The 13,630-nt window shown below is 34.9% G+C and overlaps 1 protein-coding gene across 2 annotated transcripts in view; it reads right to left on the bottom strand.

Moving 5' to 3' along the window:
* The window catches only part of TOP2B (DNA topoisomerase II beta), a 59,719-nt gene that overhangs the window by 1,927 nt on the left and 44,162 nt on the right, over positions 1-13,630 (bottom strand). For both annotated transcript variants that reach the window (XM_047738276.1, XM_047738266.1), the window contains exons 26-34: positions 12,875-13,030; positions 12,642-12,725; positions 11,651-11,845; positions 9,278-9,422; positions 8,889-9,050; positions 7,246-7,447; positions 6,049-6,128; positions 4,176-4,286; positions 1,518-1,640 (exon numbers count right to left, since the gene is read on the bottom strand). In XM_047738276.1, coding sequence (XP_047594232.1) covers positions 1,518-1,640; positions 4,176-4,286; positions 6,049-6,128; positions 7,246-7,447; positions 8,889-9,050; positions 9,278-9,422; positions 11,651-11,845; positions 12,642-12,725; positions 12,875-13,030 — 1,258 coding nt within the window. The remainder of the gene's footprint in view (positions 1-1,517; positions 1,641-4,175; positions 4,287-6,048; positions 6,129-7,245; positions 7,448-8,888; positions 9,051-9,277; positions 9,423-11,650; positions 11,846-12,641; positions 12,726-12,874; positions 13,031-13,630) is intronic.

The following is a 13,630-nucleotide window of genomic DNA, read 5'->3' on the forward strand; positions in this document are numbered from 1 at the left end:
ACTTACCACACATTAGTAACAACTATTCTAAGATGTACAGTCTTAGAATAAACCCCCCGTATTAATCATGTAATAATTGGTCAAATCCATGTTCCTTCTCAGACTCCGAAGTATCACACACAGCTTATTACTGTTTTTTATTTTTATTTATTTTTTTTTTTTCTGCCATCTACCTAACCTCTTATTCTCATTGGAAGAAGGGGGAAAGGTAACATGCAAATGGTAACAAAATAGTCTCCATCCTACAATGATGCCAGATACCACTGAAAAAGAAAATGGAACTAAAGTGCAATTCTAAATTTTAAAAAAATTCCTTAAGAGCTATGACTAACCAGATTGTACTAGTAAAGATAGCCTAAACGACCTTGGGATGTTTATCAAATGAATTGATGAAATGGCACTTGTGAATCTCAAAGTTTCCAACCATGCACACCATACATAATGACCACCTCAGTCACTGTTTCTTTTTTCCCCTATTCTCCCTTCTTTCCATGTAGGTCTGTTTATCTCCTTATCCCAACCACCACTTTAATATCTGGTAATATCGGTCGATTGGATAGAAGGTTGAGCAGCAACCCTTAAAAAAAAAAAATTATGTCTTAAACATATATATATATATATATATATATATATATATATATATATATTTTTTTTTTTTTTTTTTTAAAGATTTTATTTATTTGACAGAGAGAGATCACAAGTGGACAGAGAGGCAAGCAGAGAGAGAGAGAGAGGAGGAAACAGGCTCCCTGCGGAGCAGAGAGCCCGATGTGGGACTCGATCCCAGGACCCTGAGATCATGACCTGAGCTGAAAGCAGCGGCTTAACCCACTGAGCCACCCAGGTGCCCCTTAAACATATATTTTAAAAAGCACCTTTGAAGACTTTCTAGATTCTGGAGAAAAAGAGGGGGTACCAGGGAAAACTGATACTGGTAACCTTACAGGTCCCTGAGTATAGGAATTCCATTTCCTAGAGCAAAGAGCTCATCTCCAAGTCCTAGCTCTAATGAGAGTCACTCTCTAGTTGGATGGGAGCCCTCATCTGACTTTAATGACACAGTCAGCCTGGGGTGGGGTTCTTTGAATCATTCTTAGCTGTGCAAGTTGTTTACTTAACCTCTTTGACTCTCAATTTCCTGATTTATAAAATAAAGTACTAGACTTCCTCTGGACTTTAATTCAGCACTGATTCTTAGACACGTTGCTTATTGAGGAGGAAAGCAATTTAAAACAAAATAGGGGGGTGCCTGGGTGGCTCAGTGGGTTAAAGCCTCTGCCTTCGGCTCAGGTCATGACCCCAGGGTCCTGGGATCGAGCCCCGCATCGGTCTCTCTGCTCAGCAGGGAGCTTGCCTCCTCCTCTCTCTGTGCCTGCCTCTCTGCCTACTTGTGATTTCTGTCAAATAAATAAATAAAATCTTTAAAAAAAAAAATAGGTACACAGTCCCTCTAAATTCAATGAGTAGAAGAGACTCTTTTTTCCACGTGGCATAAATCAGGGTAACATAATCCTTACCTTTTAGGGGTGTAGTCTTCTTTGGAATGCCAAATTCTGAATCTGAATCAGAGTTGATAGGCTCTACTTTCTTCTGTTTAGGGGCTCTCTTGGGCTTAGCAGTAGTATCTGAAGATGGTTTTCCTAGTAAGCAAATTTCCATTTCATAAATCAATGTAATATATTTACCAACAAACCACACTCAGTGAATCCTGTAACAATGGAATTTCTTACTGCTGATATGAAATTGAGTCGCCTTAAATAACAAAATGGTTTCTTTCACTTGGTGCCAGTGTAAAGGCAAATAATTTCTCATAGATGACAAAATGTTTTATTTAATTATGAAAAATTTCTCTTTTGATATTTCAAGTGGGATTATTTTAAGCAAACGCCATTATAGTGAACCAAGCAGTAACTTTTTAAAAGCAGTAGTAAAACTATAGGATAGTCATGACAAAAAAGTAACATATTTGACATTAATTACAACTCAAGTATAATCACATTAAGTCCTAACTTCTAAAATGTTTTAGAGGAAAACACACACACACATTTTTATAGGGCCCTTAAATACCATGAACAGAAGCTGATTCACTTCCACCCAAAAGCTGAAATCCAGACATGGCACTTTTATATGGAAAAAAATATGAAGATTCCAGGTAAGTACGAAATAAACCCAAAGGCCTTCGTTTTTATGAATTTTGTTTTTAAAATAGACCTTCTTTTCAGATTTACAGTCTATGAGAAAACTGTGATAAATCAGTATTTACTTGTGCGATTAGTAAAACCTACTTTGGGGGAAGAAAAATAGCATTACATTAACCAGACTTTTCTATTTAAAACAAACAAACAGGCTAATTATATGGAAATGTATTCCCAAGCCCAATCTGAAAAGCTAGGGTGAAGGCCCCTCATTCGAACAGCAAGTGGTAGTGGTAGCCACAGATTTTGTGGCTTCCCCCTAAGTCCTTATGACTAAATGTACCACCAGAGCCACATGGCAGGCAGTTCCTAGCACAAGTATAGGCTTGAAAGAGCCATGTGTTCCAGAAACCACCTTTTTTCTTCACTAGAGTTTGCAGGCTTGCAGTGTTAGGCAGCACTTAAAACTCTACCACGCAAATTCAAGTCAGATATCTGAGTACTATGAGCTTTTTGCTATAATCCACTGGAGCTACAGAATTTAACTTGTACAGTAATATAAGTAATTTGGAGTTAATATAGATGACCTCCCAGAGGGATGGAATGCGTCCTCCTCTTGAGGTGGTATTTTGTGGGAACTGTAGTTTTAGAAGAGGCCAGAGGAAAACTGAGGGCGTCAGCTATTTGACACAGGGATCGCCCATGCAACTGACATAAGGCTAGTTCAACTACTGGTGAAATAAGCCAATAGGACAGGTGGTGTACGCTAGCCTTTTAGTTAATACTCCTCTCTAACTCATTAGGTTAAAGAGAAGTAGAGGAGCTTGATGAAGGAAACAGGTTGATATGTTCAAAGAAGTAATACAGCTCCCAGGTTTTCAGGGTGGCTACAAAATGCTCACATGAAGACAATTTTAAAAAAAGATGCATGAAGGGAAAGTAGGGCCTGTCTCAGTTTGAGTTCCCCAGAAGCAAAGCAGAGACTCAAGTACAAGTACTTATTTGGGAGGTGAAAAAAAAGTTAAAAAATGAGATGTGAAGACAGAAACCTGTCATCCCTCTGAGGGCTTATCTCTGAGCTTCTCTGTTACCATAAGCAATCCCTGAGTCACTGTAAAACACATATCCCAGAGTTAGACTACCCGAGAGGCAAAAGCACTAATGTATTTGCAAACCAGCTTTTCTCACTCACTGGTAAAGGGTGGCCGGGGTGGAAAATATGAACATTCCAACATAGTAACAGAAAGTCCTAATGCAAAGAAATATAGATCCGGTGTACTGAAGGGCTATGGGCAGAGTACCTGATGTGTTGGCCAGAGAAGCTCCTGTAGCTCATTAGTTAATTTCTTACCATGGTCCTAGTGCAATCAAAATTAAGTTGGGATTTTTGTTGTTCTGATATATCTAATACATGTCTGTGTCTACAATGGTACTATGTATTTTACATTTTTAAGGTACTGAAAAGATAGTCCATACTGTATGTTTATTTACTTGCTGTGTAAGGAACACTTACCTTTTTAAACACAAAGCACTAATGCTAACCTCCTTAAAAAATACCAGGAGTATGTACCTTGGTACTAATAACAGATTCATTAATTAAGTCAAATCAACTTGTATTTATGGACAACCTAAGGTTGTGGATAAGAATGAAGCTACAGGACACAAAAAGAACCTCAAATGAACTGACCAATCATCCCAAATGAGGTATTAAGATATGACCTACATAGATTAACACCGGCTACTAGCAAGACAAAATTTTAATCTATTTTACAACCTAACAACTACAGGAGACCTTACTAGAAAGTTATCTTCAGTACCAATGTATGGGATTATTTTATAATTACAACGGCTTTAGAATGAGATCTTATACACATTTTAATAATTACCCCATATGGTTAGAAAACAAGAGGAATTCTCCTTACATGCATTTATACTATTTTCTACTGAAGTCCAAGTGCAGTTTCAAATTATATTAAATTTCCTTTAATAGCAACTTTATATCATTTATGCAATGTTCAACAACATTAAATAAGTACATACCCTTTTTAGCAGCTACAGTTTTACTTGGAACCTTATCTGTTTGTTTCAGACCAAATGATGGTGAAAATACAGAGGCAGAATCTTCTTCATTACTGTCAAATTTAGCTGAATCTAAAAATTACAAAGTTTTTAGGTAAAGAGATTCTATAAGGATCACTTAATAGTTAAACTTTGATTTTTTTTACTGATGAGTTCTCTTTAGCTAGAGAATTGATCTTATGAATTTCTACTTTGTGATCATACAGTCCATAATAAACAGCTGAAAACAAAAAAATAGCAATGTCATATTTCACATTAACTCTATTTTAAAACAATATAGAAATGCATAGAGTAATAAAAATTCTTAATAGTCCCAAATGCTCATCATTTAAAATATAAATGACCAACTCAAAAATAAGGATTTATTTTAAAATGGAATACTAAAAAGTTCTGACTGTGATTATTTTAATATCTACACATCTAACACTATTAACCATTTCAGGAAGATCAGTAATAATGTTCAGATCTGAGAATACTAACTTCATCTTTTAAAAACAATTTTAAATCACTGAAGGTCAATTTAAAAGGCAGGTAGGATTACCTTCAGTTTACTTTTACACTCAATTAACTAAGCAGTTCCTCCCTCCATTTCTCCCTCTGTCAAATGAAAACAGGGACTCTCAAAATATCTACTTGGATGTGATAGGGTTTTTTTTGTTTGGTTGGTTTTTTTTAAGACTTTACTTGTTTATTTGAGAGAGAGAGAATGAGACCAAAGGAGCATGATAGAGGGAAGGTCAGAGGGAGAAGCAGACCTCCACTGAGCAGGTCGCCCGATGCAGGACTCAATTCTGAGACTCCAGGATCAAGACCTGAGCTAAAGACAGTCACTCAACCAACTAAGCCACCCAGGCACCCTGGATGTGATAGTTTTATATAAATGTTTTGACATATCAAAAATGCCTATCTATATTCACAGAACATATACGAGATCTAGGTCTGTCTGCGTGTGTGTGCGTGTGTGTGTGTGTACAAGACAGTTAAGTCTACATAGATTGTTTTCACCTTAAAAATTTCACACACACGGGGCGCCTGTGTGGCTCAGTGGGTTAAGCCTCTGCCTTCGGCTCAAGTCATGATCTCAAGGTCCTGGAATCAAGCCCCGCATCGGGCTCTCTGCTCAGCGGGGAGCCTGCTTCCCCCTCTCTCTCTGCCTGCTTCTCTGCCTACATGTGATCTGTCAAATAAATAAAATTAAAAAAAAAAAAAATTTCACACACAGGGTGCCTGGGTGGCTCAGTGGGTTAAAGCCTCTGCCTTTGGCTCAGGTCATGATCCCAGGGTCCTGGGATTGAGTCCCGCATTGGGCTCTCTGCTCGGCGGGAAGCCTGCTTCCTCCTCTCTCTCTGCCTGCCTCTCTGCCTACTTGTGATCTCTGTCAAATAAATTAATAAAATCTTTAAAAAAAAATTTTGCACACAAAAATATAGGGAATAGAAAGCATATACCCCAATTAAATTAGCTTCAGTGAAGGGTTGTCTTTTAGTTACTACAGTTTAATATTATAAATCTGAATATTAGTCTCTTTGTAGTTTTTAAAAAACTGTCACATATATACTCATATTGCCATGAAAATCAAATTACATGTCCCAATATTTCTTTCTCTTTTTCTCTATTAAAACATTATACCCACATCCATACACTTCATACACACATCTACTTGCTCACCTAAATGGTTCCATATTGTCTATCTGACCAAGTAATTGGTACTCACCTCAGGAAAAGTAAATAAACCTTATTATGGTAAGGGAAATGTACAAAAAAAATTTCTACTCATGAAAAATCCAGAGCAATAACATAGTAAGTAACCAATGAAAAGACCAAATGAGCATACCATCTTCTGACTTCTGAGAATATGAAGGAAATGAGAAGAGATTCCCAAAATCTTGACTTTTTTTGTCATGTGAAGATTTTCTATCAGAAAGAAAAATTTAAACAACCACAATATAATTTAAACAATTCTCTTTGTTAAAGACAGGGCAATCAAACTCTTTTTTTCTATCTCATATGCACAGATGTGCACACATACACACAGAGAGACACCAGAAAAGCCAATGATTTAATGTAAGAGAATGGAAGTTGAGCAAAAGTTAGTTATTCAAAATGTCACTACATTAGATTTTATGATTAACAGAACTGTTCCAGAATTCAACATCAGTAAATTATTGCCAAAAAGCTAAGGAGACAGTCTGAATCTCTGTCAAAGTCATCAGTAATCCTATTTCTGATCCTAGACTGCATATGATAAAACACTTCTTTAAACAGATAATAAAGCACTTCCTTTAAAAATCTGAAATAGCTGTTGGGATGAGCACTGGGTATTATATGCAAAATGAAGAAACAACACTACAACAAAAACTTATGATGTACTATATGTTGGCTAACTGAACATAATAAAAAATTAAAAATAAATAAAATTTGAAATAGCTCACAAACTTCACATTCTACACATTACCGTTTAATACTCTCTAGAGGCAAAATAGCAGTAGTAGTAGTAATAATAAATGAAAAATCAATCAAGGCCAAAGTTAGGGAAAAAAATTAAACCTCCCAGTTCTAAAGTTTTAATGACTTCTCCAAACCATGTTGTCAGGCTATGTCCCATAGGCCTACTGTCTGTTTTTATAAACAAAGTTTTACTGGAACACAGCTACCCTTGTTCATTTACATATTATTTGTGGCTCCTTTCTTGCTAAAATGGCAACACTGAATAGTGTGTTGTGTATAAAAGACAGTTAAGTGTACATAGACTTAGTACTTAGTTAAGTTTACATAGAGACCATATGGCCTGTAAAGCCTGAAATATTTTCTATAGAGCCCTTTATGAGGAAAAAAACTGTCAGTCCATGCTATGAGATATAGCAACAGTTCAGTAAACAGCTGCAGTATTACCCAGATTTTTTCCTTTGTGAGGAGGACCTTACCTCGAATGATGGTAAATTCTTAGATACAGCTTACCAGGAGATCTTTAATAGATGTCTAAATAACTAACTGCACCATATAACTCAATAATAGTTGCTTCCTTACTTACTCTGGAGTAGCTTTTGATTTGCCTGGTGAAAATGTATATTCATCTTTATCTAGGCCATCTGAAGGAATAAATTCATCTTCCCCATCATTTGTTACAGGAGATGCTTTGACTTTCAATTCCTCTAAATCATTATTATCATCATCATCATCAGCATCATCATCCTCTTCTTCTGAGAAATCAAATGTGTACTTAGGCCTTTCCGCTAGGAGAAAAATAAAAGCGAAGGTTAAACCCAAATCCAACTTTATCCACGTGACATACTATGAATAATCATTTGAAAAATATCCCAGCTATCTCTAACACAAGAGAAGAAAGAAAAAGACAAGCATTCGGGGGGTGGGGGGGGGGAGGAGAAGGCCAAAAACTTTGTGGCCTCAATTACTTTGGTAATGTTGTATTCATCCTGGACTATGGGAGGAGAACATAAATGAGATTATTAGGGTGCTGTTTGTCATACTTAAATATTAACTCAGAAATAGTGGTGAATATAGGCCATTGTAAAAGTGATTACTAAGATTTCCCATTTCTACAATGATAAAAGACCAATTTTACTAGTCTTAGTGCTAAACTTTCTCTTAACCTCTTGCATAAAAACTTCTATCTTGTATTCGGTTTCACTATAAAATGACAGTAATTCTTCAGATGAATGAGAATAAAGTTAAGACCTGAGCATATTACTAAAACAATAATTTAATATAAAGCATAAAATGGTACCAACTATGGGGAAGGCACATTGGTATAATGCAAATAACTTTTATAATTTCTAGCATATATTATGGAATAAAATTTTTAAAACATTTGGGTGCTATGTAATTTTATATTTCATTTTAGATGTATGAAAAGGCCTAATTACAATTTTGAACCACTTAATAAATTAATTTTCACATAACTTAAATTATTCATGTTAATTCACCTACATTGTACTATCTATGCATGTTAGGAAAAGAAAGTCTATCACTGGTGATTAGAGAACCAAAGAATTTAAGGCCTGACATATAATCTAAAAAGTATCTTCCAGAGGTAAAATAACCATAATATGGTATCATTCATTTTAAGTAAATTAGGACTTAATAAATTTGAGAAGAAATCGATAAAACAGGACACTCAATTTTTAAGTACTTGCAGACTTCAAATTAATGAATATTCAGAAAGGATAAAACTGGGTACTTAATAATATAGAATAACAAAATGGTATCTTTATCCTAACTCTAGCACTGCAGTTATATAAATTTATGTGAAGTGCATGGAATCAGACTCCTAAAGTAGGAGGAAATTTTTCATGGGGAAAAAAAAAAAAAATGAAACAAACAAAACTACAAAGCACTTCTATTGAAATATCACTGTTGGTTTAACCAAGGTACATTTTTACCAAACATCTTCAAACTATGGAGGGAATATAACCCAAACATTCTAATAAAAATCAATAAGAAAAATTGTTCGAAAGTGAATCAAGTTATGTCTAACTCTGCTAAAAACCTTATTCTGTAGAGCAATTTTGTCTTCATGAACTGTAACTTCTGAAATACTAACAATTTAGTACTTTAATAGCATTGATAATACTACTAATACTAACTTATATGAGTAATATTAACTTGGTCAAACTATAATATACAATAGAATAAATATAAGATGTATCAAAATACCAGCTGCTCTCCTAAGCAAAGAATCTCTTGGAATAACCACAGGTTCTGTTTCTTCCAAGTCACTTTCTGACTTGGATTCATCATCTGACCAAGGATTCCGTTTCTTCACTTTCTTTGCACTGGATTTACCAGACGATGTAGGTGTTTTTCTCACCCTGGTGCCTAAAAACAAAACAATAAAATACGTATCAATACTTGTACAAATATCATTAGTAAAAATAAAACTTAATGAAAGGTTATAAAATAACAAATGTCCATGAAAATTGAGAAATTACATTAACCATTAGAGGAAAAAACATAGTTTAAGAAAAAAAAAAAACAAAAAAACCTAGTAATGCCCTATACATATGTATTTTTCTCTCACAAAGAACTTTATAACAATTCCTCACCAGGTTCCTTTTTTTCCCTTTTGGGTTTGGGACCTTTATTTACAGGAGCTGACGAGATCAATGCCTCTTCTCCAGTACCCTCTACCGGCGTTCCACTAAATTCTTCATCAAATTCTACTTTTACTGCTGTGGTATCAAGATCACCCTACACATTAAACAAACAAGCAAATAAATAACCAGAAGTAAAAATAAAAATTAACACCATACATTTTAGAGATATAATTCAGCCATAGGTCACTTCTTTATATAACTAAAAAAAAAAAAACAATAAAATGTGATTCACTGAGGTCCAAACAGGACTTTGATCAGACCATGTTTTACTTTATTTATGTACAGCAAATGATACTACTTACCACTCTAATACTCTGATACACTCTATGAGATGACAGCTACTTAAAAGCAAATGTAAAAAATAAGAAGGCAGCTTTTGATTAGCAAAGGGACTTTCACATCAATAGGAAAATACACCAAAGTGTACCTGCAAAATAAGCTCCTATAGTTCAGGCCTCTACATACTAGAAAAACATCAGATTATTGAAGGAAAATAAGCAAACATATCATGCACTGCTAGGCATTAGTCAAAGTCTCCCTACCCTCAGATTATTAAAAGACAGAGAAAGACACAAGGGCAAGTCATTACAATACAAATAACAAATATGGAGGGAGGTATAAAAGTAACCTGTGGGGAGACATGAGCAACTCTGCCCCGAGCAGGGTTAAGGGAAGATTCCACAGAGAAGGGGCCTTTCTAATTGGGTTTTGAAAGAATCATGTATGATTGCTAGGTGAGGAAAGGGAAGGAAGAAAGAGAATCCCAGGCAAAAAACACAGAGGCATGATGGCCACATAGTATTTAGGGAATTACTAATAGTCAGCTAGGATTCAAGGAAAGAAAAAGAGGGAAGAGTAGCCACAGAGAAACATAAGGAGGCATGCAGTTGCTAAATCACTGAATACCGGAATCTGGATGTAGTCAGTGGGGAGTCACTGAAAACTTTTAAGCATCTGTGCAATAATCGGACTCATTTTTGGAAATATCACTTGGGTAATAAGAGACTAGACAGAGATGAATGAAGTGGAAAAAAAGTAGAAGTCATGATAAAATCACTAGAGACAGGAAGACTAATTAAGAGGAACACTTCATCAAAGAAAACTTATGGAATTCTAAGACAGTATCACTGGGGACGAAATTAAGAGGGTGGATTTTGGAATTGCTTCATAGGCATCAACAGGATTTAGTTACTGATTAAATGACAAAGTCCCAGGTTCTGGACTTGTTAAGTGATGGCTGATCAGGCAGAGGGGGAAGAGGTTTTGAAATCAGGATAATGGGCTCAGCTTCAGATATGTGAAGTTTGGGCACTGGGTATTCAGGTGGCTTTATTACCCTGGCACTCCTGAAAATGTTACGGCTTAGGGACATAGATTTAGGAGTCATCAGTGTGAGTGAAAAAATGGCATAGATGAGGTTACTTGAGACATGTAAGGTAAAGAGAAGAGTGCTAAGAACAGACATCAACTGACAAGAAGAGAAGTCATTTCCTAAGGAGGAACCTGTGTGTGGTAGGAAGCTAGGTAAGAGGGAAATAGTATAGATGTCAGTTTATCACAACAGTGGAAGCGAGTGATCTCTCTGGTATCACAAAGTTCCTATGCTTTCAAGTATTAGTTCAGAGAACTCTCCAACCTCTCCAACTCTTAGGCTCGTTTCCCGAGATCTAATTAGACTATTGGACATATCTACATATCTCCTGGGTTCTAAAATCAAACTGCCTAGAAAAATCTGCCTCTTTCAGACTAGCATGCCTCCTCTTTCCTCACTCTGATCAGCCCTCTCAGTGTTTCCTTCTTCTGCCTAACCCTAACTAGGGGGCAAGTAAGTCCCATACTTCTAAATAATGAATAGCACCAGTCAATGTCAATGACATAAGAGGTACCTGGTAAATTTTTTTAACTAACAGTAATGACAAATAAATAGTAAAAAAAAAAAAAAATCCCTTTGAAAACCACACAGACCCTTTTCTGCTAATTAGACTTCTCGAATTGGTCATAATGTAGAATTAAAGTTTTATTTTTAAGCTGATACACTTTTTTGGATGCTGTTCCATGATTGTAAGGTAGAATGCTGCTGAATAAAGTATTTCTATCTCTCATTTAAAAACAGAATCAACTAACTCTTTACATATATGTGGATTCCTGACTTACATTTTCTTTCTGGGGACCAACTGTTCTCAGAGAACAAATGATTTCTTATCACAGTGAAATATATTAGAAACAAAGCATGACTTAAGCACACAGTAAAATTAAAATACATATATACATCACTATGAAGATGGAATCTACCAATGAGCTAAAACAAGAGATATGTCATACCTTTTTCTTCTTCAGCAACTTTTTGCTGGCATCTGCCTTCATAGCAGTAATTTCAGGAACTATTCTTCTCCCATAAGGTGAGGGCATTGTCTCTTCCAATTGAAGTTTCTTCACCTTAGGTTTGCCAACTTTACCTTTTATTGCTTTTCCTGCCATTCCAGCCAGAATATCCTCCCGTTCTTGCGCTTCCACTTTCTGAAATATAATCATAAGGGGGGCAAGGGGAAGAGGGTGGATGCAAAAACAACTCATTAGAAAAGAGACCCACTACTGCATAAGAAGTTAAAAGTACTATCATTCATTAATGAATAAACCTTTCCTTTCAACTGATCTAATCTAAAATAAACGTTAAAAAAGTTCTAAGTTAAAAGATCTGGGTTGTAGTCCCAAGGCTGTCTAACTAGTTTCTCATTTGTAAAACAAGGGGGGAGTAACAAAAAGACCTATATGGTCCCTTCTAACTCTAAGATCCTATGACAAATTGGGCAATTTTAGAAAAAGTTTATATTTCCTACCTTTCTCTACCTTTTTAGAAAAATGGAATTCTACCTGGAGAAAACTAAATTGTAAAAAAAAAAAAAAAAAAAAAAAACAACAACTTAAAATTTCTCTGTTATAAACCTAAAGACACTATCATTCTACTTTGTAAAAATCAAAGTACCAATATTCAATCATATATATTTTGTTCTTACCTCTTTGAGGGAAGAGACTGAATCAATAAGCTATTCTGAAATCAGGAAAACTTAACTGATAGAAAGTAATAGACTTCAATTTATTCTAAATTCCAACTCCATATAGCTTTTTACATTCATCTATTCCAGACAGAACATTTCTTTATAACTTCATATAGCTAGAAGTTTAATCCTAACTTGGCCTATAAACACATTAACCTTTACAGAGTTAAAAGAAACTGAAATAATTAAAGAAGAATTTTCTTCTTGTTTCATAAACATTACTTTTCCATATATACTTTAATGGAGACTTAACCTACATCCAGTTCTTCAACAAATGCTGCTAAGTCTTCTTTCCAAAGATCTGAAGGAGATTTTCTTTTAAGATCATTGACCTCTCGCCCCTATAATAAGAAAGCAGTATAATTTAAACATTCAGTAATTTAATAATACGTAAAGGGTAAATCAAAATACTTCTTTTTGGAAAAAGAAAAACAAAGAAATGGATAATACTGAAATAGTTTCAAATTATTTAACCCACAAAAGTTCATACTTTTGCATCTCTCTGTTTAATCAGTTCTTCAACTTTTTCTTTAGTAAGAGACCACAGAGACATATTTAAAATATAATTAAAATCGGGGCCTGAAGGAGTTCCTGAATCAGAGGAACTATCATCATGCTGGTTTTGTGTTTCTTCCTCTTCTGCTGCCTGTAAAAAATAACAAACTTTATATTAAAGTCCTGTATAGTACCAAATCAATGGCTGAATTTTACTGAATATTGAGTTAAAAATTCCATAAATGCTATACTCTTAGTACTCTATCTTAAGGGTGATTGGGGATTTTTTAGATTATCTGCAGGATGATCTATAAAAAAGTGATTTCCTATAAAAAGTTTTCTAAAAATACACAATAGCAAGTCTTCAAAAGGAAAGAGTATATTCACTCCCCATTTATCTAGGAATCTGATGAAAAATTAACTGCTTTGCCCAGGCACTAAGTCATGAAATGAGAAGATACCACATATCTTGAAATTAAAAGAGTAGAACTAATGTTTAATCACTGCATCTTGTCAGATTTTTATATTGGTGAGTAAATGAACAATTTGAAACCCAAAATAAGTATCACTTATGGAGAATGTTTTACAGTTGTAATATAAATATGGTAAGGTACGGCCACTCATTAAGTATGATTTCTTAATAAAAATTCTCTAAAGCAAGGATACTCATGTACATACAGAAAGTTCAATTAGGAATTTAATAGCTGGTAAGTTAGAGGAGGAATTGTGAGGGGTATTCTAAAATTATATT

Source organism: Lutra lutra, chromosome 1 (assembly GCF_902655055.1).
Source record: "Lutra lutra chromosome 1, mLutLut1.2, whole genome shotgun sequence".
NCBI lineage: Eukaryota > Metazoa > Chordata > Mammalia > Carnivora > Mustelidae > Lutra > Lutra lutra.